Raw genomic sequence first — 25,250 nt, forward strand, 5'->3', positions numbered from 1 at the left:
AATAAGTACCAAATCTAAAACACCCACAACTTCACCTACAAAATGATCTAAAACCTAATCTTTTGTGCATATGATCTACTAACCACAAAGAACATCTCTACAAAAATTCAACTCGTTTGATATCCTCTAACTTAGATAAAAATTGTTGTCCACTTTTGAAAAAATATCTAATAGTCCAGAAATATCTAGTTTTTGCTATCATCTTTTGCCAATGTTAAAAATTGTCAAACAAGTTGAATTTTTGTAGAGATGTTCTTTATGGTTAGTAGATCATATGCACAAAAAATTAGGTTTTAAATCATTTTGTAGGTAAAGTTATGAGCATTTTAGATTTGGTACTTATTTAAGGTCCTTTTAGGAGCCGGGCTGTGTGTGTATATATATATATATATATATATTAGTTTATTTTTTTTATGTTCTTTTGGATAAATTTTGATTTTTTTTAAGGAAATATGTTTTTTCATTCCATTTTTTAATTAATATATATTTTTTGGATAAATAATTATTTTATTTAAATAATATTTTTTCATTCATTTTTTTAAAATATATATTTGTAGGATAAATATTTCTTTTAGTGATTTTATTATTATTATTAATAGATAATGGAGAATTTGAGACGGCAGGTAGACAGATTTCCCTTATTAATCAATTATATAAGTTAGTTACCCTAATTGTCAAAAATAAAACACCACAATTGAAATTTAGGAGTTAGTTTGTTACCCTATTTGGATATTTTTTTTCTTTAACAAATGTTCAATCTAACTTTTAACTTTTGCATGCGACTTATAAACTACATTTCAATTTTGCTTATATAACCCAAAACACATGCAACAACAAAACAATGACCAAAAGATCTTGTGATTGACTCATCTCGTATTATAAAACTATTTCATACTCTTTTGTAAAAACATGTTTCATGGTAAAAACAATATTCTCAACATATATTATTCTCGTTCTCTTGTAATATGAGCTATAATGTTTTACCCTCTCATTTACGATTCACAAAATAAAATGGGCTATATGTAGAAATCCATTAGAATCATTTAGATGTGAATCGTTCTAAAAAGGAGTGTATAAGGTTGTTGTTAATGATTGTTGTTAATACTCGCCAAGGCGCTTCCACATAATCTCAGTTGAACCTATAATTGTGAGGCACATGATGTAATCTCACTTACTATTATAAAAAGAATTCATCCACGTCAAGCATTTTCGTCAAGGATTTTCTTTTTCCTAATTTAATATCATTGTTGTCATCATATTACCATTATTCAACCATAATCAAAGCAACTAGTAAATTGTAATATAAGAAAATGGTACAATTGTAGTTTAATTTGACTTCTTTAACACAAATGATGTCACACATTTATTGGTTTTCTAGAACTGGCATGTCTTGGTGAAAGTTGGTTTACAAGGGACCCAAAGTTTGAGAAAAAAATGCTCATAATCCCAAATAGGGAGGGGTTCTATCCCAGAGACATATTTTATAAAAACACGTAAACAAACTCAAAATCGTTAGGGCTTTTATAAGTTTTAGATTACACTAATTTTTAGTAGATATGATCTCATAATTATTCTAAACATTGTCACAAATAATCAAAATAATTAAAAATTTCTAAACTTGCCAATTATAGCATATATAAAAAATGGTGAAAATGAACGGTCAACAATTAGCCATAAATTTTAATTTGTTGACTACATTTGATGGGGTTACAAGTTTCGAATTTGAATAATTTTTTTTTTTGACAATATTTAAAGTAGTTGGAAAATCATATGTACACAAAATTAGCCAAATCTAAACCTTAAAAATGATGTAACAATCATGAGTTTGTTTACGTGTCTTTGTAAATAATATATGTCCCTGGAACCCCTATAATATAGGAAAAATACCCAAAAAAGTACGTATATAAACTATTCCTGAAAATTCAATTGAGGTAACCAATATTTTTTTTCGTTAATTAGGGTAACATACTTAGTGAATTGGTCAATAAGGGTAATCCGTCATTCTTCCGTCCAAAATCATCGTTTACCAAATTTAGATGAATCTATTTATCTAACATCATACTAATATTAAATCGAATTCTTTGCACACCCTTACCAAAAAATAAACAAATAATAAATAATAATCATTACACATAACATTCATAAATAAGTATTGATGAATTCGTTCATTTATTTGAACCTGATGTCACTTGACTCAATTTTAATTACTTATTTTAATCATACAATATACTGTATATGAATAAGTTTGTGTGAAATATTAACAAATAACATGAATGTAGAAAGAAAAAGAAAAAATCTTACGAAAACACTTTCATTTTCTAAAAAAAGAAGGGTTTGATTTTAAAATGTACGTAGAAATAAGACGCTCATCGAGCACGCATATAGGCTATTATATGTAATATTTTTGCCAACTACTAAATTGTTGAATTAATGAAAATAAATACATTATTGGGTAAAGCAATATTAAAATATTGCAAATGGGTTATTTGTGATTTTGTGAAGCTCATATATCAATTAGTAGAGTATACCATAATTAACATGGACATTTAAATTGGACCAACCTTTTTTCTACCATGAAATACCCTTGATAAAATATTAAAATCAATTATTCAATGCCTTTAAAAAAGACTACTTCGTCATTTCAAAATTTACTACCATCTATACCCTTAAGATTACATAGTAATTTAAGAACGTATGTGTAAATTCAGGTCGGAAATCAACTACACGAATAATTGCCACTATTCAATTGTTCGCGAATTACCCTTCATTAATTGCCAAACAATTACCTTTTATACCAAAATTAAATGCAAGAAACCAGCGGTCTCTTTTCTTCTTCTCTCTCCCAAATCTCTCATAATTTGCTCTCCATTATAAAAACTTAAACTAAAAGCCACAAAAAAAAAAAAAAAAAAAAAAAAAATACCTGATTGTCTCTCTACTGCCGATACTACCAATTATTATTAGAAATCAAGCGAACAAAAGGTAAGATATTTCCTCATGTAGTATCTAAAAGTGGTTTTCTCAAAAAACAAAAAAGCCCAACTTTTTCCTCTTGTAGAGTTGTTTCATTTGATGTTCTTTTCTGCTATATATTTGATTTTCTACTTTCAATTTTCTTAAATCGATTTTGAATGATTTTTGTTTTGAATTGGTTTGTGGTTTTGATGTTTCAAATTCGTAAAGGAGCTTACAAATCTGCTACATTGCCTTTTATTCCTGGTGCGTTATATGTGTTTCTAGAGCGTGATAATCATTATATGAATTGTGACTTCAAGTCTCTAAGTTTTAAAACTTGATAAACTTTACATGTGTCGCTTCTGAATTTGGTTTAGCATAACATAACAATCTGCTTTAGCATAACATAACAACATTTTCATATTTTCGGATGATAAGTATGGTAGTAGAATATGAATCAATTTGGTTTTGCATTTGGGTGAGGAGGGACGATAGAGCTTCCCTCCATACTCAAACGATATAGGAGAGGCAGAAATTGTCTGCATTTCTCGACTTTATTTTATTATATCTGTCTTGGTATAAGTGGTTGAAGTTGTATTTTTGAAATGAAAAAAGGCTAAACTATAGAGTGGATACTATGTGTCTGCTGCAAAAACAATAAAAAACAAATGAAAGTGTAGGGTGAGATTAAATTGTTGACAGGTCTTTCTCTTCCCTTAATCAGGCAGAGAAGCAGTTGAGACGATGACAACAGTTGATCCTGGATTAACTGAAAGGAGCGTTGGAGATGTTGTTGCTTATGGGGGAAATTCAATGGGTTCATACACTGAAGAACAGATCCTTCCTGCAAGTGCTGTGGTGTCTGTCCCATCTTCTATATATCCTATTGTTGGCTTGCTTCATGCTAAAGGGAATGACAGCTTGGTTCTTACTTCGCCGATGCTTCAAGGTTTGTTTATAATTTCAGTCATTTGGTACCTTAAACTTTATTTTAACTTCAATTGCAGGAGCTCATTGGAAAATCATGAAGTTTAATAGCACTAGGACATGTCCACCTAAGGTTTTAAGATCTCAAATGTTTTCGAAAGAGATAGATGTCAGATGGGGAACATAATGTATGAATTCTTTAATGTACACATTCCCAAAAGAACCATGTAATAAATATTTTATGTTTCTATTTTACCAATTGTTTCATTTTCCCTGTTTGGAAATTCTGTACTATAAATGAATAGTGAATTTTCTTCACAATTTTTACACAAAACATACTAATGAGTAATGTTTGATGTTTATCTCAAGGAAATGAATTGTTTCTGCTTGTAGTGCTCTCCTCCTAAATGTTTTCCCCAGATTGTTTAGTTAGTGGTCTTTTTGTTCTGAGATATGTGGTTTATGTTTATGAAGGTAGAAGCTGGACACACGGGCTTATTCATGCAGTAGCTGGAGGAGTCAACTTTCCATCTCCTTTTGCTCTCTCTCTCAGAAACAATAGAATTTTGTTGATCTTTGGGTTTATTATTTATTATTTTTTATTCTTGGTATCCGACAAACCCACAAGCAGTTCATATTTGTATGAGTGAAATGGAACGAAAGTTGCACGATTCTGAAGAATCTTTAGAGCAGTCACAAAACTAGGTGGCAGAGATTAGGATGCAATGTAATAATTCCCAGTAGACCTTACTCGCTTTTGGTGGGCAAGAACCAAGTCGGTCAGTCGTTACATTCATTTGATGATCATTACTTAGTACTAATACTTGCGATTAATAAAGAAGTTTTTAGTTTCTTATTTACTTTATTAATGCATAATGATGACAGGAAATAATAGCAAGGATGCAGATGTTTCAGAAATAATAGCCATATGGTTTTGCTATTTTTTTGGATCAACCATCTGCTGTTGCGGCCATGCAGGCATTGAATGTAATAATTACTCATGTTAACTTCACATGCTTATTATTATTAGTATAGGTGTCAACATTTTCTTAATATTGTTATAGTCACTGTAGGCAGGGGCTGGTTTTTTACCTTGAGTAGAAGTCGATTTTGTACATTAGTCTTGCGAAATCCAATTCCAAGTCAAAGAGATCGAGAACAGGTTGTTATTTACATTACTTATTTATTTTTCTATCTGTTTGTTTCAGTTGTTTAGAACTTTATAAACTGAAATCCATTCTTTTTTGAGTGTCAGATGATGGGGCGTCTGGTTCTTCTGATAAGAAGTTTAGAGGATCTGCTTCTTTTGGCCTGAGCTTTTTCTTTTCTTTTGCTGGCATTGATGAAGGCGCCCTGTGGCCATCAGTAGAGGGTTGAGGATAACAGACTCCGTCCGTTCTTCTTCTCTCATCTTCGAGCTTTGCAGGGTACTTTCCGCATTGTAACCAGGTGGGCGAACGTTGTTCACTAAGTTTGGCCAAAAGAACATGTTACAACCCACACCTTGTTACTGTCACTATTCACTAAATCTTAAAGCACTATTCCCCCTCTCTTCTCTGACGGCCGCTCTCTCCCTCTTCCTCCCTTTTCTCCTTTTCTTTTTTCCTCTTCTCTTCTCTCTTCCTCTTTCTCTTTATATCGGTTTCTTACTCCATCCAGGCCCTCCACCTGTCCCTCCATCTCGCGGTCTCCTTCTCTCCGCGTGTAGGGTTTCCATACTGCGATCATGTGACTTAGCACTGATCCAGTACGCCGCGGCTCGATACCTTTCGTCGACTCGGGCGCATCCTCCTTTTGATACTTCGGGCCCCCATGCTACCACTACAGATGCCCCCTCTCGAGTCCGCGACCATTTGGTGATCGGGGAGTCGAGAGTCCACAACGTCACGTTTCCATCCGCGGTCCCCAAAGATTCTTTTTCACCGCTGGACTCACGAGTCCCATCGCAATTATAACTTGTGCCCCCTCATTTCTTGTGCATCCACGCGTCACACCCTGACTGATCCCTTTTAGTGTCGCCTCGATTTCAGCCCCCTCCAATTACTCTTTTGCCCCTTCCTCTTATAAAAAGCCCGCTCGATTCTTTCTCTCCTCCATTCAGTCTTTCATTTTCTTCCCAGTTGCTCTCCCTCTCTCTCTACTCTTCCCCCTGGTTAACTACTCCGGTCACGCGCCGCTGTCCCTTCCCGTTTTCTTTTCTTTGGGGTTTTGTTCCCGCTCCCCCTTCCCCTCGGGTTGGTCCCTTTTCCTCTTTAATCCATTTATTGCTATATTGCGTGTTTCTCTCTTGAGTTTGAGACTGCTTCGATTTCTCTCTCTCCAACCTGTCTTGATCGTGTGACTTCTTCCCCGACCTCGATGTCGGCTTCCAGATCCGACACCTCATCCTCCTCCCCGTCCCATGGTGTCGCCTCCCCACCCGACCGGATCGGGCTCCTTCCACCTCACGGCTTTGCCTTTGCCCTTCTGCCGCCCCCACCCCGCAGCCACAGACCTAATCTCAAAGCTGTTAAGGCGGCTTACGGCATACCCGCTGACGTCATCTTAGAGCATGTCCCTGCTTTAACCTACTACCCCCACTTGGTTCCCTACAAGCCGGGCTGTCTAGTTGCCACGATAGGGCAGATTGTAGCCGGCCTCCGTTTGCCCCTCACCCGTCTTTACATCGAGGTGTGCAATCACTTCAATATCCCTCCTTGCCAAGGCATCGGCAATTTCTGGAGGATTATGTATGCTGCGAACTACTATAACCGGTCCGAAGTCCCCAAAATAACAATCCGCGACATGACTGCTCATTTTTACATAAAAAAGATCACCAAGGATGTCAGCATGGGATACCACTCTTTCAGCGTTCAACCTAGGAAGCAGCACTTTATACTCCGTGTCACCTCCTCGGACAAGTTATGGCACCATTACCCTCTTTACATCTCTGGAAACTTCCTCTCCGCGGATCTTCCTCCCGACTTGAACCTTAATCACCTGGCTTTTCTCCCCAGCGGTGAGTCTACCTCTCTACTAATCCCCTCGGTGTAGGTCTTTTGTTCCCCCTTCTGACTTGACCGTTTTCTTTTACAGGTTGGCGTCCGGACTCGAAGTCGCAGCCCTACGATAATTTTTCCACCACCACCTTCGAAGATTCGCGACTGGGGCGAGGCACAATCCAGCGTTTCTAGGATTGATCCCGCCACCACTCCTCCTTTCCGATCCTCAATCAAGCTTATTGGAAAATATTGTTTCCCTTTTTATCGCCCCCCACCGCCCAAAGAGAGAAAGCCTCGGGATACACCCCCTCCCAAGAAGAAGCGCCACCCCAAGAAAGCTTCCCCCCGCCATAGACCAGTCCGCTGTCCCCCACCTTCATCCTCCGCTTCTCCACCTCATTCCGTTGACCCTCATCCTTACCGGTCCCTGACCACTTGGGAAGACCAATACTCTTCTCCTCATTCGCTCTCCACAACTTCTCCCTATCCCGACATGGGCGCCCACAAGCGTAAGCTCTTCGACAGCGACTCAGATGATGAGGAGGTCTCCGTTGTTGTCCCTACAGCCGCGGCTCAATCCTCTCCTCCCCCGGCGTCTAAACGTCCGCGGATTTCTGCGTCCGAAGAGGACCCCGCCCATCAGTCCACCAACCCCCCTGCTGCTCCTTCTCCGTGCGAGCGGCCGAAGGAGGTGGCCCCCGCCCGAAAAGAGGGGCACTGAGCCCATTCCTACTTTCTGCCCCACCTTCAAGGTTCGAAATCGCACTCTCAACATCCGCGATTCGCCTTGACAACGCCGCCGTGGCCTCTTCTCTGTTCTACGGGTCTCATCTTCCTAGAGACATGGCATATGCTGACGGGGGAACGTTTGACTCTCACCGGACCTCCTTTTACACTGGTTGGGAGAAGGTACTCTCTCTTTCGTACTGGGTGTCTTTCCCTTCCTCCCTCTGAATACTCTAACTACAGCTATTTCTTTTCAGATGAGCTTGGACATCTCTTATATGATCCGAGGCCTTTTTGGTGCAAGGGCTAGGATCGACCAGTTGGATGGTGACGTTGCCCGCCTGGAGCAAAAGAGCGCGGCCACGGACTTAGAGAAGCTCAGGGCACAGGACGAAGCTGAAGACTGCTGAGGCCGCCCACCTCGCTTACATGGATAAGGTTAATGACCGCCGAGTAATCAGCGGAAAACCCTCCTAGCTCGGCATACCGCCGCTCTGGCCTCCCTCTCTGAGAAGCACCAGGCTGAAATGACAGCCCTCCATAAGCAGCACGACTCCGACATGGACGAGCTCTAGGATCACTTCCGTGCCCAGGCAGACAAGAGAGTGGCCAAGAAGATCAAGGAGGAGCATGAGCGGCTTATCAAAGAAGGACGGCTTCTTCCTGAAGCCCCGGCCGCTGCCCCCCCTTCTGAGGTTGCTGTACCACCTCCGGCATCTGCTCCCGTGGTCGATGAGGCCGCTGTCTTAGTGGCCGGGGTGATAGACGTTGCTGCGGATACCGTCATCGAGGAAGCCGCCGAGTCAGTGATCCATAAAAATGCTTAAGTGTGTTTTGCTTGAAATGGCCTGTTTTGTGCCCTGGCCAGGCTTCTTTTGTTGCAATTTGTAGTACTTCTGATACATTTCGTTTTATTTTTGCTCCCTCTGATTGTGGTATTTATCTTATATTTTGTCTTTGTGAATTCCAAGTGCTCTTGTCGGTACCCGATACCTGCGTGACTTTAGCAATAGTGAACCTCTATCATCGTCTTCACCTGTTTGGTCGGGAGCACTCGCTCCATCTGCCCCATGTTAAGGTCGGGGCCCCGCCCTTCCTCTCTACACATGTCGGACCCCTTGTCCGCGGCGAGAGGAAGCCTTTTCGCTTCCTCTTGCCGGCATCTCATATCTTGTCCGGGGCGACTCCTCTCGCCCCGGCTCGCGTGAGATCTCGCACCCATCGTGGACAACTCTTTTTGCCCCGACTGAGTTTTAGAACTCTCGTCCTCGGAAGGCTCCCCCCTTCCATTCCCTTTACTCTAAAGGCAGTAAAAATTCATGTGACATTACTCATCTCAAAAGTACTAAGGTTTTATATATCTACAACTAACTCATGCAGTTTACAGCCATTCCCATTACATTTACTCATGAAATTTTTTTAGCAGCCTTACATTCCACGGTTTTTCAACCGTTTTCCCTTCCAAGGTCCGCAACCTGTAGGTGCCCGATCCTCCCACCTCAACCACCACATAAGGCCCCTCCCATGTTGGACCCAGCTTTCCCTCGCTCACTTTCTTGGTGTTGGGGGTCACCCGCCGAAGTACCTTGTCTCCCACCTTAAAGCTCCTTAGCTTCACCTTCTTATTGTACTGTCGTTGGAGGCGGCGATGGTACTCTTCTAGTCTGATGTGCGCGGTGTCTCTTCTTTCTTCAGCTAGATTCATATCTCTGGCCAGGATGCCCCAGTTTGATCCATCCTCGACGGCTAAGGTTCTAGTGGTCGCTGCCACCAGTTCTGTTGGTATCACGGCCTCCACACTATATGCTAACGAAAAAGGGGTCTCCATTGTAGTGGTCCGCGGAGTTGTCTGATATGCCCATAGTACATGATTGAGCTCGTCGGCCCAGGACCCCTTCTTGCTCTCCAGTTTTCTCTTGAGATTGTTTAGTATGGTCTTGTTGGAGGATTCCGCCTGCCCATTGCCCTCGGGGTTGTACGGGGCCGAGAATCCCTGCTTCACATGATAGGCCTGCAGAAAGCTCTTAACTCTTGATCCCGTGAACTACGTTCCATTATCTGCAATGATAGCATACGGCAACCCGAAACGGCAAATAATATTCTCCCACAAGAACTTGATTACTTGGACCTCCTTTACCAATTGCAGAGGCACGGCCTCGATCCACTTTGTAAAGTAGTCCGTCGCGACCAACAGAAACCTCCTCTTACCTCTGGCCGTTGGCAGCGGCCCCACTATGTCGAGGGCCCACATTGCAAATGGCCATGGGCTAGATACACAAGCATCTGGCTCTCTGCTGGGGCCCATATCAGTTGAGAGAATCTTTGACATTTCTCACACTTTCTGGCGAATTCCACAGCGTCTCTTTTCATGTGCGGCCAAAAGTAACCTTGTGTTAACAACCTGTGTACCGTTGTCCGGCCCACTGAATGGCTCCCGCAGTCTCCTTCGTGCAGCTCACTGAGCACCTCTTGAGCCAGCTTCGGCCCCAAACATTTCAACAAAGGCCCGTTGAAGTTCCTTCAATATAATTCTCCTCGAATCAGTGTGTATCTCCGAGACGCCTATTCCAATCTCCGCCTTTCTCTAGGGTCGGTCACATCAACCCCTTCCAAGAACTGCTTGAAAGGTCCCATCCATCCATCATCTCCCTCCGCCGTGATCATTACCTCTAATCTTTCCTCGGTACTCGGTCTACTCAATTTCCTTATCTCAATTGTCCTTTTTTCAGACCCTGGAATGGCGGCGGCCACGTAGGCCAGAGCATCGGCGTGGCGGTTCTCCCCACGGTTTAGATGGATGAATCGGATTTGGTCGAACTTCGAGGCCCAAGCCCACAGGATTCCCAAATACCTTGCCATTCTAGGACATCTAGCCGCGAACCCTCCATTCGCCTGGCATACCACCAAATTGGAGTCGGAGTATACAGTGAGTTCCTTCACGCCCAGGTCTATTGCCATTCTCATGCCCGCGATCACAGCCTCATATTCCGCCTCGTTATTTGATGCTGCGAAGCCCAATTTCATCGTCTGCTCTAACCTATTATTCTCTAGAGTGACCAGTACCACGCCTATTCCGCTGCCTGCATCCATTGCCGATCCATCGGCAAACACCCTCCAACCGTTCCGTACATCCCATGGGTTCAGACAATCCAGTTCCTCCTCTCTCTCGGGCTCCAAAACCATCTCCTCCCCCTAGGTAGGATCCTCTGCAGGGAACTCCGCCAAGAATTCCGCCACTGCCTGAGCCTTCTCCGCCGTCCTAACTTGATACTGAATCTCATATGAACTAAGCATCACGGCCCATTTCAGCATTCTCCCTGATTTTTTAGCCCTCAGAGCCTGCTTGAGGGGCAAGTTGGTTACCACAATTACTACGTGGGCTTCGAAATAGGGCTTCAGCTTCAAGGCAGAGAACACCAAGGCCAGGGCTTACTTCTCTACTCGACTGTATCTAGTCTCCGCGTCTAATAAGGTCTTGCTCTGGAAGTACACTGGTCTTTCTACTTTATCCACTACCCGGACGAAGACCGAGCTGATCGCATAATCTGTGACACCTAGGTACAAAAATAATTTTTCTTCCACTTCGGGCCGCGACAACAACGGTGTTTCCTCTAGATACCTCTTAAGCCCCTGGAATGCATCTTCGCACTCCGCTGTCCATTTGAAATCCGTGGTGTTCCTCAACAGTCGATACAGCGGCCTACATTTTTCGGATGACTTTGAGATGAATCTATTGAGAGCCGCGACTCTACCTGCCAACCGCTGCACCTCCTTCACTGTCTGTGGTGACGGCATCTCCACTAGCGATCTTATCTGTTCGGGGTTTGCCTCTATTCCCCGCTGTGTCACAATGTACCCCAGAAATTTCCCTGTGGTGACTCCAAATGTGCATTTCTCTGGGTTGAGTTTCAAATTGTGGACCCGCAGTATCTGGAACGTCTCCTTCAACCCCTCCAGGTGCTCTAGTTCTGACATGCTTTTCTCCACTATATCATCGATGTATATCTCGATGCCCCTTCGGATCTTGCCCTCAAACATTTTCTCTCCCAACCGCTGGAACGTAGCCCCTGCATTCTTCAACCCAAATGGCATCCTCGTATAGCAGTATGTGCCTCCTTCCACCACGAATGAGGTCTTCTCCTGATCAGGTCCATACATCGCAACCTGGTTGTACCCCATGGACGCATCCATAAATGAGAATATGCTGAATCCCACCGTCCTGTCTACCAATTCGTCCACTCGCGGCATAGGATAACTGTCCTTCGGACACTCCAGGTTTACGTCCGTGAAGTCAACACACATTCGCACCTTCCCATTTTTCTTTGGAACCGCGACTATATTGGATAGCCACTCCGTGAATTCCACCTCTTATATGATCCCTCGCAGACTTTTAGCCGGCAACCTCTTCCCGGATTCCTTCCGCGTATTTAGTTCTCATTCCCTCATCTTCTATCTCACCGCTTCCCGGCCTCCCCTCATATATGTAGGCGATGACATGCGAATCCCGGATCCAAGCCTGTAACATCCTCTATCCCCCAGGCGAATACGTCCTTGTTCTCCACCAAACATTGCACCAACTTATCTTTCCATTCGCTCGTCAGCCTCGATCCAATCGACGTCAACTTCTCCTCTCCGCCCTCTCCCAGGTTTACTATTTCTGTTTCATCTAAAGTCTTTGGAACCATCGCGGCCTCTTCCACCCCTTCCACAGCCCCGCACTATAATTGTTATGCTGACCTCTTCCTAGGGTTCACCGGTCCACATCCCGGCTTGCGAGACATCCTCTTAATTGTGTTCTGGTGACTGTTCTTGGAGGCCACCTGATCTCCGCGGACCTCGTATGTTCCCGTAGGGGTAGGGAAGCGTATGACTTGATAATAGGTCGAGGGTACCGCTCTCATCTCATGTATCCATCTCCTCCCCAGGATCGCGTTGCATTGGGAATGGGAGTCGACCACCATAAATCTCGAGAACACCGTCACCGATCCCGTTGTTACCGACAGCAAAAGTTCACCCATAGGCTCCGTGACGCTCCCATTGAACCCATACAAACTGGTCCGCGGGGGTCTTAGTTGCCCCGGGTCTATCCCCATCTCCTCAAGAGCTCCCTTGAACAGCAAATCCACGGCGCTACCACAGTCAATCAGGACTCTTTTGACCACATAATTACCCATTGCTACCGTGATGACTAACGCATCTTCATGTGGAGTATCCACGGTTCGGAGATCTGCACTGGAGAATGCAATCCTCTCTTCCCCGCTCGTTAGCTCCGTGTCGTATCTCTGCCCTCGGTGGGACTCATTGACTTGTTGAATGCTCGCGGTCCTCCTGACCTTATCCCGGTGGGCATTGTGACTCAGTGCTTCCCCACTGAAGATAACGTTTATGGTTCCCAATATTCTTCCTGCGTTGGGCACCGGCTCCCTATTTTGCGGTTCCGCTACGAACTCCTTCATCACTCCCTTCTCAACTAATCTCTGAACCAACCATTTTAAGGCATAGCAATCATTTGTTCCATGATTGTGCACCTGGTGATATTCGCAGTATGGCTTGTTAGGCATTTCGGCAGGAAATGTTCGCGGCCCTTCATATCCCGGCACGTTTTTTATCAATGGCAGTATCTCGCTCAACGGTCTCGCCAAGGGCACTTGTTCCACCTCACGGTATGGCTTTTTCTCCCTCTACTCCCTGCGCGCCATTTCTCTTCCCTTCCCCGGCCGTGATGACTGACCACGGTACCTCTCCCCACCTCTATCTTCTCCCTCCGCCTTTTTCAAGGCCCCCTTCCTTTTTCTACCAATCAATCGCCTTGGCTCCCCTCTTTGAGTCCTTCTGCATAGTGGCCTCGTATCTGATATACTTTTCTACCCGCGGATATAGCTCGTGCAATGTTGCAATCTCAATCTTCGCCACAGACTGATGTACCGCCGTCCCTGGTCGCAGCCCCCTCTCGAACGCTATTACCGCCGTCCTCTCATCCAAATTTTCCACTTCAAGTGTTTCCGCCTTGAAGCGACATAGATACTCCCTGACTGATTCGGCGGACCTTTGTCTGACATTAAATAAGGCCGCGATGTCTACCACCCTCCTCTTCTGATGTATAAAGTGATCAACAAATGCTTGCTCCAACTCTTGGAAATTGGTTATGCTCCTTGACGGCAACCGATAGTACCAGTCGGAAGCCCCCCCTTTAAGACTGGCCGGGAACATCATACACCGCAGACCATCTTACCTTGCCTCTTGTCAGAGAAGCATCTGTTGCCGAAAGTGATGGATGTGATCTGCCGGGTCTCCCGTTCCGTCGTATCTCTTGAATCTTGGCTGATTGAAGCGTTTTGGCACCTCAGAAGTCCATATCGCATCTGCCAGCGGGTTGCGGTTCAGTCCCGCCACCACCTGACTGCCCATGCCCGTTTGAACTTTCGTTTGCAGAAGATTCGCCTCCCGGTCGTTGTTTATCATTTGTTGGACTTGCTCCATCGTTAATCCTGTCACCGGGTTGTCCACCAGAGTCGGTCCCTGTTCCTCCTCCTCTTCCGCCTTTTCGTTCTCCGATTCCTCCCCTGTCTCTTCCCCGGACTCCTCCTTACTCCTCTCTTCTCTTCTCAGCTCCTCATTTTCTTCCCTCAGCCTTTCAATCTCTTCCCGCATAAGCCGAGCTTCTTCTTCTCCCCTTCCCTCCCCTCGCTCTTCCCCTTCCTCCACCCCCGCTTCTGGCATTTGTTCTAGGACTCTTACCTTCCGAGGTCTACCCGCCACCTTCTTTGGTGCCATTTCCACGTTCCCCACAGACGGCGCCAAATGTTACAACCCACACCTTGTTACTATCACTATTCACTAAATCTTAAAGCACTATTCCCCCTCTCTTCTCTGACGGCCGCTCTCTTCCTCTTCCTCCCTTTTCTCCTTTTCTTTTTTTCTCTTCTCTTCTCTCTTCCTCTTTCTCTTTATATCGGTTTCTTACTCCATCCAGGCCCTCCACCTGTCCCTCCATCTCGCGATCTCCTTCTCTCCGCGTGTAGGGTTTCCGTACTGCGACCATGTGACTTAGCACTGATCCAGTACGCCGCGGCTCGATACCTTTCGTCGACTCGGGCGCATCCTCCTTTTGATACTTCGGGCCCCCATACTACCACTACAGAACACTTAATATCTGTAAACAAAAGGGGAATACTGCACCATCTTACCTTTGCAGGTGAAATCGGTGATGAGGACAATCATTGTTGCTCAGCTGATGAGGTATTTCATCAAGCTGAGCAAAATGATTTGATCAATAATGGGCAATGGTTATGTGCAACTTGATTGGAAATATTTTGAAATAATGATTTACCAATAGTTTGATATTGATTTTTTTCTTTGTTTGGATCTAGATTTTAATGTATTGTTGTGTGTCTCTTCATTTGCAGAAGATGACATGCCATGGAAGTGTGGAACTCATTGCTTTACACCTGCCTATGTTGTATTCCTTATTGGAGAATTCATTATGTGAAGATGAAAGCTTGTGTATATCAGCAGAAGGTGCTCTGTCTCATTTTGAAAATAGGCTCACATAACATTCATCGTTTTTCTGGACACGGATAAAAAAAATGGGTATATTGTGGTACACTACTTAGCTTTTGGTGATGTGTATGTATACCTTTATTCGTAGTGTACTCTTAATTTACTGTAAGATTCAGATCAGTGTTACCAGATTCACTACTTCCATTTTAAGGTGTTCCAGTTTGTACCTACCCTTTTAGGTTCTGTAGGTGATGAGTGTTGGCTTGAATATTTTATGGGTTCAGGATACAATGGACATCGATAACACTTCAAAACCAGTGTCTGGTTTGCAAGGAGTCCCATGGAAGGGTTTCTCTAGAGGAAGCTTTAGTCCCAGGAAGAAGGGGTCTTCGAAAAACAAGATGCCTGGAGATGGTGTAGCTGGGAAGAAAACAGACAAGTCGAAGCTTTGTTAAGAAGAGCAGCGCGTCCCCAAGCGGCGTGTATTAGATGAACAATTTGATGATGGTGTTAATGATGAGGAGATTCGCTATCTTAAGAAACTCAGGAGTCTTAAGGTTACTTCTGATTGTGACTTCAATTATGCAGATAGTGAGGATAAACATCAAAGGAAGGTTTTAAGAGATGGTAAGAAGTCAAGTCAGAAAGACTCTAAGAATAAGGATCTTGTGGAAGAAGAACTTATATCAGACGTTTTACAAAAGGATTCTATTTATTCATCAGTTGAGGCAAAAAACGAAATGTCTCTTACAAGACATCAACGAGCGCTTCAGTCGGGCAAAGATGCATCGACAAGTTTGATTGAATTCCCAAATGGGTTGCCTCCTGCTCCACCTACAAGTAACAATTTTTAACCTTTTTTTTGTCGTCCTTTGAATTTTCTTAGATGAACCTGTTGGTTTCTCATTAAGCTTCTCTATTTTATTTTATTTTTTGGTTATTGGGTGAGCAGAGCATAAAGAAAAGCTTACTGAAGTGGAGCAACAGCTGAAAAAGGCAGAGGCTGCTCAAAGACGTAGAGTGCAAGTAGTGAAGGCGGCTAAGGAGTCTGAGGCTTGTCTATTATTTATGTATAACATCTTCTATAATTTGTATTTCCCTATATTTCCTTAAGTGTAAACCTCTAGAATTCTAAGTGAACAAATGATTAACTGGGGGTTTTTTCGGATGAGGCTATTAGGAAAATACTGGGTCAAGATTCGAATAAGAAGAAGCGAGAAAATAAGCTAAAGAAGCGTCGAGATGAGTTAGCACAGGTACAGATGCCTACTGAAAATTTTAATCTTTGTGTTAAAAATTATTGTCGAGTATCTACAGCCCTTTGTTTATACCATCAATATTTTTCTGCTGACAGGAGAAGGCTGCCAATGCATGGACACTTCCACCAAATACTATTAGATGGGTCATTCGTCCTACTGGGACAGTCATTACATTCTCAGAAGATGTTGGCTTACCAAGTACTTATCTCGAAGCCTTGTAGGTGAAAATCCCTCTAGGCTTCATTCTCGTGGGATCAAAATTGAGACATGATATGCCTATCCCCATCTCTAGACTATATACACATTACATTCTTTTACAAAATTGACAAGGTATTTGGTTTGGACTTTCAATTACCCACCTCCTCGTGAAAAATGTACTGGTTCTTCCTGCACCAATCCATATGTATATCGAGATTCCAAGTCAGAGCTTCCATTGTGCAGTCTCAAGTGCTACAAAGCAATTCATGAAAGCCAACACCTTGACGTGAGGGATTAATTTATGCTATTTAAAACTTCATCAAGGAAAAGCAGTTAACTGGAGCCTCTACAAGTGATAGTATGTAGTAAGTCGGTCTTTACCAATATAGTAATTGTAGTGTTCAAGTCTCACAGGACGCACTGGATGGGCATGCTGGGCAGTGATGCAAAGGGTCTTATCGGTTTCGTGCATTCACTGATGTACCTGATTTGGGTGTCATTCCCGTATCTAAAGTTGCTCTATAAGATTTGGGTGTCATTCAAGGATGTACCTTGCATATGCATATTGCCATTTCAGCATGTATATTTAGAAGGTGGGGAAAAAAATCCTTTGTAATACTGGTCAAATTGTGAACATTAGGAAAACATTAATGATTAGTATTCACCTCATTTGTATTTTAATTATAGTCAATGACCCTTTAAGGTGTCTGTTGTAGTTAAGGAAGTCCACACTTTACAGATTGTTTATTTAGTAGAAGTTTTATTATTATTTTATGTCTATGGAACGGAGGGGGCAATTACTATCTTCTTTCGTCAAATTTAGAGGAAACAATTATTCTTCGTGCGCGTGGTCGTGCCTATGTTTACCATGTCGTCAGGACTTCAATTCAACTTAGAACTTATGATGGACAATTGCATTTTTTACTTTTTATGAACTTACACAATATTATCTAATTGTGTTCCACACTTTCAAGTTCCACCACGTAACATTTTTTCTAAGATTATATATCTCGCCACTCTGTGAACACATGATCATATTTGAATTTTTTTTGTATGTACAGGCAGATATATGGTATGACGGTATTTAACAGCTTCCATCTTTCATATTCTTTTAGCATGTCAGTTTCAGAAGCTAATGAATTGAGTATGCTAATATAATTTCATAAAACTGAAATGTAGACACCGATATTATATTCAAATACAAATACCTGTTAACATTATCTATTTGCCATCCATGTGCAGAGAGCACGTGTATTTTGCTAGTCCTATTAATTGGTTGAGTGTCACCAAATAACTGTAGTGGTCTTGATTCTTGAAGCTATTTATTAACCGACGTGAGGAGGTCTTTTGGGGATTAGGGAGCTAAAAACCAGCCACCAAAAAATGTCTCTCATACTTTATATTTTCCTTTTGTCCATCTCCTTCCTCTTCCTCCTCCAAATTCAGCAAAACAAATCCTAGATAACGAAATTCTTTTTGAAATCATCTCATGCCAATCCTTTTGTAGAGGCCATATTCTTGACATAGAAGGTTATAGGTGGTAAGTGGGTCGTAAGTAAGTTAAGATGGAGGAGACCTGATGCTGTTGATCAGGTCCGCGGAATGCCAACCGCTGGGAACCTGCTAGAAACTACCGCGACAGGTGGGAGGACAGATGACGCAGGATCAAGGAGGGATCAACGAAGGATAAGAGGCAGTTGAGAAGAGACAGAATTCCAACTGCTCGAAACGGCCTTGACAGGTGGAGTGACCGAGGACGCTGGATGGAGGAGAGATGAACGACGGACATGAGGCAGTTGAGAAGAGGGGGGGAGTGAAGGATAAAAAGAGGGAGAAGAAGAAGAGAAAGAAAAAAAAAAGGTTTGAGAAAGAGAAAACACATTTTATTAGTGAGAAGACATTGAATTAGAGAACACATTTTATTTGATAACACATTTGGCGCCGTCTGTGGGGACCGAGTGAAAATGGCCACCATAGCGAAAAGAGCGGTAGGGAGACCTAGAAAAGAAGCAGTTCGAGAGGCAGAAGAAGAAGAAGCGAGCGCAGAGATAGAAGGAGTGGAGGAAGCAGAGACATCTGAGGTGGCGGCGGATACCACCAGACTATTGCAAGAGGAGATAGTCAGGTTACGCAATGAGAATGACGGTCTGAGAAAAGAAAAGGAGGCCACCCAGGTGGAAACAGAGCGGAGGGAACTACAAGATAGTGGAATGGAGGGAGAGAATGAAGAATTTCCATCCATAGGGGAGGAACAAATAGCGGGAATCACGATAGAGGTGGTGCAGGCGATGATTGAGAAAGATAGGGAAGCGAACAAAGGGGTGGAGAAAGTGAACCAGAGCGCAGCGCAGAAAGAGGTGGCGAGTCTCAATAAGAAACCACTGGCAGATTTGGTATGGAATTCTGAAGTGCCAAAGAGGTTCAACCAACCTAGGTTTGAAAGATATGATGGGAAAGGAGACCTGACAAATCATCTACATCACTTCCGGCAACAGATGCCGTTATGGCAGGAAAGCAAGTATGATGGACTTCGATGCATGATGTTCCCGGCTAGCCTTAAGGGGGGCAGCATCGACCGTATTACAGATTAGCCGAGGAGCATCAACAGTTCGAAGAATTAGAGCGCGCTTTTGTCGATCATTTCATACATCAGAAGCGGAGAGTGGTAGATATCGCGGCCCTATTCAATGTCAAGCAAAGGTCAGTGGAATCGTTAAGGGAGTTTTTGTGTAGGTTTAAGGAAGAGATGCTGAGGGTGGAAAATTTGGAAGAACATACAGCAGTAATAGCATTCCAGCATGGTTTGAGACAGGGAACTAGAGTCCACGAGTCGGTGTCCAAGATTGAAATCACCACGTTACACGCTCTGTATCCGAAGGTGGAGAAGTACATACGATATGAGGACATAATGCAGAGGAACGCAAAGGAACAGAGGAGATCAGGGAAGGCGATACAGGCAGTGGACAAAGATGACCGAAAGGGTAAGAGCAGTAGAGAAGAAAGGGATAAGATATCATACAGTGGGCAGAATCGCGGACCAGAGAGGACTGGAGATTGTGGTAGGAGGGACGTTCGGGAAAGGAAGCCGTACCGCGGAATAGAGCAAACTCCCCTTAACAGACCTTTAGAGGAGATCTTTCCACTGATTAAGGGGCTCCCGTACTATGAAGGTCCGCGAAACACACCAGGAGAAATAGAGGGGAAGCCATTCTGCGCCTATCATCAGATCCAGAACCACGCAACCAATGAATGTTATGCCTTGAAGTGGTTGGTGGAGAGGATGATTGAAAAAGGAATGCTTAGAGAATTTTTCACTAAGGGGCGCCAAGCTGAAAGATTGCCGGCACCAACTAGAATCTTAAGAACTATCAACATTATTTTTAGCGGGGAAACACTTGGGAGAAATGTACACCGCGATAAGATCAGAAAGACAGCAAGTTTGTGACAGGTCAACGAAGTGGTGAGCATGCCGCGATTAGTTAGTGGAACCGCGAAGGGAGAGGAAACCATAACGTTCACTCCAAAGGACCTGGAATCAGTAATTTCACCACATGAGGATGCATTGGTAATCACCATTGCAATGGAAAATTATTTGGTAAAGAGGGTTTTGATAGATTGCGGAAGTTCGGTGGATCTGCTGTTTAAAGGAGCCGTGGAAGAAATGAATATCGATAGAGACCAGATCAAAGCGCCGCGAACCAATTTGTTTGGATTCAACGGCAGTATGACCGAACCCGTGGGCGAACTAGTATTACCAATGAATCTTGGTCCGGACGAAATCGTATTCACAAGGTTCATGGTGGTGGACACTAACTCCCAGTACAATGCAATCCTAGGGAGACGGTGGATTCATGAAATGAGGGCAATTTCATCGACCTATTATCAGGTAATCCGTTTCCCCACAAATGGAGGTACGTATGAAATAAAAGGAGATCAAGTAGCCGCGCAGAATATTCAACAGGTGACAGTAAGAAATATGGTCCGCGGCATGAAAGGAGAGATTGCAGAGCAGGACCCGGGGGCGGCATAGCAATTACAAGAGGCGGCTTTGACGGTAATATACGAGCCACCACTTGGACCGAAAACCTTAGATGAGATTGAGATAGTAAACCTGGGGGCAGGAGACGAGGAGAAATTTACTTCGGTGGGTTCGGAATTGCCAGATGAATGGAAGAGTAAGCTAGTACAGTTTTTGGCAGAGAATAAAGATATATTTGCTTGGGCAATAGAGGATATTACGGGGTTAGATCCTGAGTTTGCATGTCATCGCTTGCATATGAATGAAAATGCGAAGCCAGTAAGACAAAAGATGAGAAGCGTGAGGCCGGCGTATCGAGGGTATACTGCCAAGAGGTGACCGACCGGGCGGGGCCGGATAATTAGGGAGATTGAGTTCACGGAATGGTTGTCAAATGTAGTCGCAGTTCCAAAGAAGAATGGCAAGGTTAGGATGTGCGTGGATTTTACAGACGTGAACAAAGAATGTCCTAAAGATTGTTATCCAATGCCACGGGATGGATGAGCCGGTGGACCGAACGGCGGGTTCAAATTATTTTCTTTTATGGACGCCTTCCATGGGATATAATCAGTCGCGATGTACGGACGGATCGAGGAAAAAAGACAACCTTCGGTGGTGGAAGGTGGGACTTACCGCTATAATGAGAATGCCATTTGGATTAAAGAATGCTGGGGCCACATTTCAGAGGTTAGGAGAAAAAATGTTTGAGGGCAAGATTCGGAAAGGGATGGAAATATATATTGACGACATGGTGGAAAAGAGCATGTCAGAGCGAGAACACTTGGTGGGTCTCCAAGAGACTTTCCTCATACTGCAGAGGTACAAACTGAAGCTCAACCCTGAGAAATGCACCTTTGAAGTAACTTCGGGCAAATTCTTGGGATACATAGTAACCCATCGCGGAATAGAAGCTAACCCCGAACAGATAAGGTCACTGATAGAGATGTCGTCCCCTCAAAATGTAAAAGAAGTACAAAGGTTGGCTGGAAGAGTCGCGGCATTGAACATATTTATTTCAAAATCTTTGGATAAATGCCGACCGCTATATCGTTTGTTGAGAAAAACGCCGGATTTCCAATGGACAGAGGAATGTGAAGGGGCCTTTCAAGAATTAAAGAGTTACTTGGGAAAAGCACCTTTGCTATCGCGCCGAATCGGGGAAAAGTCACTTGTATCTTGGAGTGTCGAATACCGTGAGCTCAGTTCTAGTTCGGGTGGTGGAAAGAGTAGAAAAGCCAGTTTACTTCCAAAGTAAAACCATGTTAGACGCGGAAACCCGATACAGCAGAATTGAAAAGTACGCTTTGGCATTAATATTTTCAACACTGAAGCTGAAGCCTTACTTCGAGTCACATTCAGTGGTGGTAATAACTAATTTGCCATTAAAGCAAGCATTGAAGGCGCATAAATCGAGGCGTAAATCTTTGAAGGCGGTGATGCTGCTCGGTTGTTATGAGATCCAATATCAGATTCGAACTGCTAAAAAGGCACAAGCCATGGCCGACTTCCTGGCCGAATTTCCGGCCGAGGACCCAACATGGGGAGAAGAAATGGTCATGGAACCAGAAGGGGAATCGAGTCAAGATCCATTGGATCCTTGGGATCCGCGGAATGGGTGGAGAGTATTCACAGATGGATCCGCGACAGACACAGGGAATGGAATTGGAGTCGTCCTGGTGACGCCTGAGAACAATAGGCTAGAGTTGTCGATGAAATTGGGATTTGCGGCTTCAAACAATGAGTCTGAATATAAGGCGGTAATAGCAGGTTTGGATCTTGCAAAGGATTTGGGGGTGAGAGAATTGTCTATTTTTTCTGATTTAAACTTAGTAATTTGTCAGATGAATGGAGGATTTATGGCCCGTTGCCCAAGGATGGCGAGGTACTTGGAGGTCCTGCAACAGAGAGCAAGCAAGGTCGAGAAAATTAGCTTTGCACATCTAGGCCGTGGTGAAAATAGACACGCCGACGCTTTGGCCTATGTGGCGGCAGTGCTGCCGGGGACAGAGGGACGGACAATTGAGGTGAGAGTCCTAAGCAGACCCAGCACATCAGAAGAGAAAAGCATTTGGCTTACAACTGAGCATGAGCAGGGTTGGATGATGCCCATTAAAACCTTCCTGATGGGTGAGGAAATAGAAGACAAACAAGAGAGACGAAGGATGGAACAAACTAGTCGAAGATACACGTTGCTCGAAGGGGATTTGTATAAAAGAAATTTCAACGGACCGATGCTGAAATGCATAGGGCCGCAGCAGATACAAGAAATTCTGGTGGAGATACACGAAGGGGATTGCGGCAGTCACTCGGCAGGGTGCACGACAACCCACAGATTGATATCACAGGGGTACTTTTGGCCACATATGAAGAGAGACGCCACAGCGTATGCCAAGAAATGTGAGAAGTGCCAGAGATTTGCGCTACTAATACATGCTCCAGGGGAGCCGCTACATAACGTGTTCAGCCCGTGGCCATTCGCCATGTGGGGGTTGGACATTGTTGGGCCGCTGCCCACGGCAAGCGGCAAAAGACGATTTATGTTGGCAGCTACCGATTATTTTACCAAATGGGTAGAAGGAGTGGCGTTGCAGCAAGTGAAAGAAGACAATGTGAAGAAGTTTATATGGGAGAACATCATATGTAGGTTCGGTTTGCCACATACGATCATCGCGGATAATGGAACACAGTTTACAGGAAGAAAGGTCCGAGAGTTCCTTCAGGCATTTAAGGTGAAACAGGGGTTCTCAGCACCATATAATCCAGAAGGAAATGGGCAAGCAGAGTCTTCAAACAAAATCATAATGGATAATTTATCTTTTAAATCACCGTACCCGTGTCCAAACCGAACACTCGTACCCGTATCCATGCAATACAGCCCAAAAGCCTTAATCGCAATCGAGGAATCAGACTCTATTAAGATATTTACCCATTCGCGTTCCAAGACTACTTCCAAAGCTTCCAAAATTGGAAGCACTTCAACCAAATAATTGGTATTTACACCAATTTTTTTCCACATGACTAATCGGAAGTCTCCTCTGTCATCTCTAAAGGTTGCACCTATCCCAGCAGGACCAGGATTGCCTTTTGCCGCTCTGTCACAATTTGCTTTCATATAACCAGGGAGGGAGGCACCATTTGCATTCTTTGATCAACGGAGCATTATTGGACTTACAAGAAACATTCCAGTTTTTAATCACTACAAGGTCTCAAACAGAGTTCTTCATAGTACCTTTCGATAAAAAAATTAGATTGTTGCACTGAATTTATAATTTGCTTCTGACACCACCTGAAGTTGTTCTTCTTGTCCTAAAAAACAATTAGGTTCCTATGCTTCCATAGAGTAACCATGCCTCTAACTACTGCGGACAACCAAAGGTGCTTAACATAAGAACTACATCATATTGCTTTCCCAGATCCACTGCCTTTTGCATATTCCGAAAGTTGCAACTGAAGGAGAAATGCCTAGCCACCCATTTCCATAAGTTTTTTGCAAAAATACAATGCCAGAGAAGATGTTCCAGGTCCTCACCATGCGAGTGACAGACATAACACCTAGAAACAAGCTTAACCCTTTTTTTTTAGCTATGTCATCAGTTGCAGCACATTTCTGAACTAACTTCCAACCAACAGCCAAGGTCCTAGGGTGAATGAACTTGTTCCAAATAGCTTTGTACCAACCAACCTTTGGCATTTTCCGTCTTATCTCATCAAAAGCAAACAAAATTGAGAATTCTCCCTTGAGGTCTGGTTTCCAAATTCTATAATATGCTCTATGCAAGTTTAGAGTTGGTAGTTGGATCTTATGCATCCCCACCTGCATAAAAATATTATGAACTGATTGTGGAATAGACCACTGGCCATTTATGATGAGATCACCAACCTTTACTTTGAGACCTTTCAAAGCCCCAGGATGTGGGTGTAACTAATGTTGTAGTGAGTGGGTGCCCAACCATTTGTCCCGCCACAAACTGACCGATCTCCCATCACCAAGGATCCATTCGGTTCTCTCCAACACCTCACCCAAAGCCCATTTAATTCCACCACCAATAGTAGTGTTGACATGATACCTTATAAAATCACCAGCACGACTGAAGTACTTTTGCCGCATGATGTAAGCAAACTCATCTTTGCCTATGAGGACTTGCCAAGCAAGCTTCATTAAGAGTGACAAATTCACCTCTCTCAGCTTTTTAATTCCTAGCCCTCCCTCATCATAAGGTTTGCAGACTTTTTCCCAAATAACTGTGATTTTCTTACTTTCCATAGGATTTCCTGACCAGAGAAAGTTTCTCATTAAAGTTTCACATTATTTTATTATTCCCATGGGCCATTTGAAAACACTCATATTGTAGACCGGAATACTGCCAAGAACCGACTTGATCAACACTGTTCTACCTTGAAAGGACAACAATCTACCCCTCCAGCTGGCAAGTTTGTGTTTAATCTTATCGGTGATACAAGAAAGGTGTGCTTTGGTTGCCCGACCTTGAATTAATGGAACACCCAGGTATCTATCAGGTAATACTCCCACTTGAATCCCCAGAACATCTTTGATTCTTTGTAGCCTTGTAGCACTAATATGCCCCGAGAACATCTTGCTCTTGTTTTTGTTCATGTATTGACCCGAAGACTTCTGATAAGACTCCAACAGTTTGGCGATTGCTTTAATGCCATTCAGCTCCCCTT

At 43.5% G+C, this 25,250-nt stretch overlaps 5 protein-coding genes, 1 long non-coding RNA gene and 1 pseudogene across 7 annotated transcripts; 5 read left to right on the forward strand and 2 right to left on the reverse strand.

Moving 5' to 3' along the window:
- The first annotated feature begins 2,858 nt into the window (after window positions 1–2,858).
- LOC147518109 (uncharacterized) lies at window positions 2,859–4,742 on the forward strand. The gene is made up of 3 exons (XR_015214000.1): window positions 2,859–2,982; window positions 3,680–3,904; window positions 4,357–4,742. It is a non-coding gene; the product is annotated as an uncharacterized LOC147518109 (long non-coding RNA).
- A 7,574-nt stretch (window positions 4,743–12,316) lies between these two features.
- On the reverse strand, window positions 12,317–13,150 carry LOC147518110 (uncharacterized). Its single transcript, XM_086593824.1, has one exon. It carries the CDS (start codon window positions 13,148–13,150, stop codon window positions 12,317–12,319), a length of 834 nt encoding a protein of 277 aa, XP_086449950.1.
- A 232-nt stretch (window positions 13,151–13,382) lies between these two features.
- LOC147518111 (uncharacterized) lies at window positions 13,383–13,799 on the reverse strand. Its single transcript, XM_086593825.1, has one exon. The coding sequence runs from the start codon at window positions 13,797–13,799 to the stop codon at window positions 13,383–13,385; it is 417 nt and encodes a 138-aa protein (XP_086449951.1).
- Window positions 13,800–15,379: 1,580 nt separating this feature from the next.
- LOC147518112 (uncharacterized) lies at window positions 15,380–17,264 on the forward strand (annotated as a pseudogene). Its single transcript, XR_015213098.1, has 5 exons — window positions 15,380–15,929; window positions 16,042–16,144; window positions 16,258–16,345; window positions 16,444–16,569; window positions 16,700–17,264. The product of XR_015213098.1 is annotated as an uncharacterized LOC147518112 (transcript).
- A 2,028-nt stretch (window positions 17,265–19,292) lies between these two features.
- On the forward strand, window positions 19,293–19,991 carry LOC147518113 (uncharacterized). Its single transcript, XM_086593826.1, has one exon. The coding sequence runs from the start codon at window positions 19,293–19,295 to the stop codon at window positions 19,989–19,991; it is 699 nt and encodes a 232-aa protein (XP_086449952.1).
- Window positions 19,992–20,012: 21 nt separating this feature from the next.
- LOC147518114 (uncharacterized) lies at window positions 20,013–20,903 on the forward strand. Its single transcript, XM_086593828.1, has 2 exons — window positions 20,013–20,457; window positions 20,668–20,903. Exons 1-2 carry the CDS (start codon window positions 20,013–20,015, stop codon window positions 20,901–20,903), a joined length of 681 nt encoding a protein of 226 aa, XP_086449954.1.
- Window positions 20,904–21,823: 920 nt separating this feature from the next.
- Window positions 21,824–23,551, forward strand: LOC147518115 (uncharacterized). The gene has a single exon (XM_086593829.1). The coding sequence runs from the start codon at window positions 21,824–21,826 to the stop codon at window positions 23,549–23,551; it is 1,728 nt and encodes a 575-aa protein (XP_086449955.1).
- The last annotated feature ends 1,699 nt before the right edge of the window (window positions 23,552–25,250 follow it).

This window comes from Coptis chinensis, chromosome 2, assembly GCF_015680905.1.
Source record: "Coptis chinensis isolate HL-2020 chromosome 2, ASM1568090v1, whole genome shotgun sequence".
Lineage (NCBI taxonomy): Eukaryota > Viridiplantae > Streptophyta > Magnoliopsida > Ranunculales > Ranunculaceae > Coptis > Coptis chinensis.

Excerpts from the sequence above, each read along its gene's own strand:
- LOC147518111 (XM_086593825.1), bottom strand. The coding sequence starts at position 13,799 with ATGTTCCCGGCCAGTCTTAAAGGGGGGGCTTCCGACTGGTACTATCGG.
- LOC147518115 (XM_086593829.1), top strand. The coding sequence starts at position 21,824 with ATGTTAGACGCGGAAACCCGATACAGCAGAATTGAAAAGTACGCTTTG.
- LOC147518113 (XM_086593826.1), top strand. The coding sequence starts at position 19,293 with ATGCTGAGGGTGGAAAATTTGGAAGAACATACAGCAGTAATAGCATTC.
- LOC147518114 (XM_086593828.1), top strand. The coding sequence starts at position 20,013 with ATGCCGCGATTAGTTAGTGGAACCGCGAAGGGAGAGGAAACCATAACG. Across the intron at positions 20,458-20,667 it reads CCGTTTCCCCACAAATGGAG|GAGACGAGGAGAAATTTACT; the intron begins GTACGTATGAAA and ends ACCTGGGGGCAG.
- LOC147518110 (XM_086593824.1), bottom strand. The coding sequence starts at position 13,150 with ATGCCTAACAAGCCATACTGCGAATATCACCAGGTGCACAATCATGGA.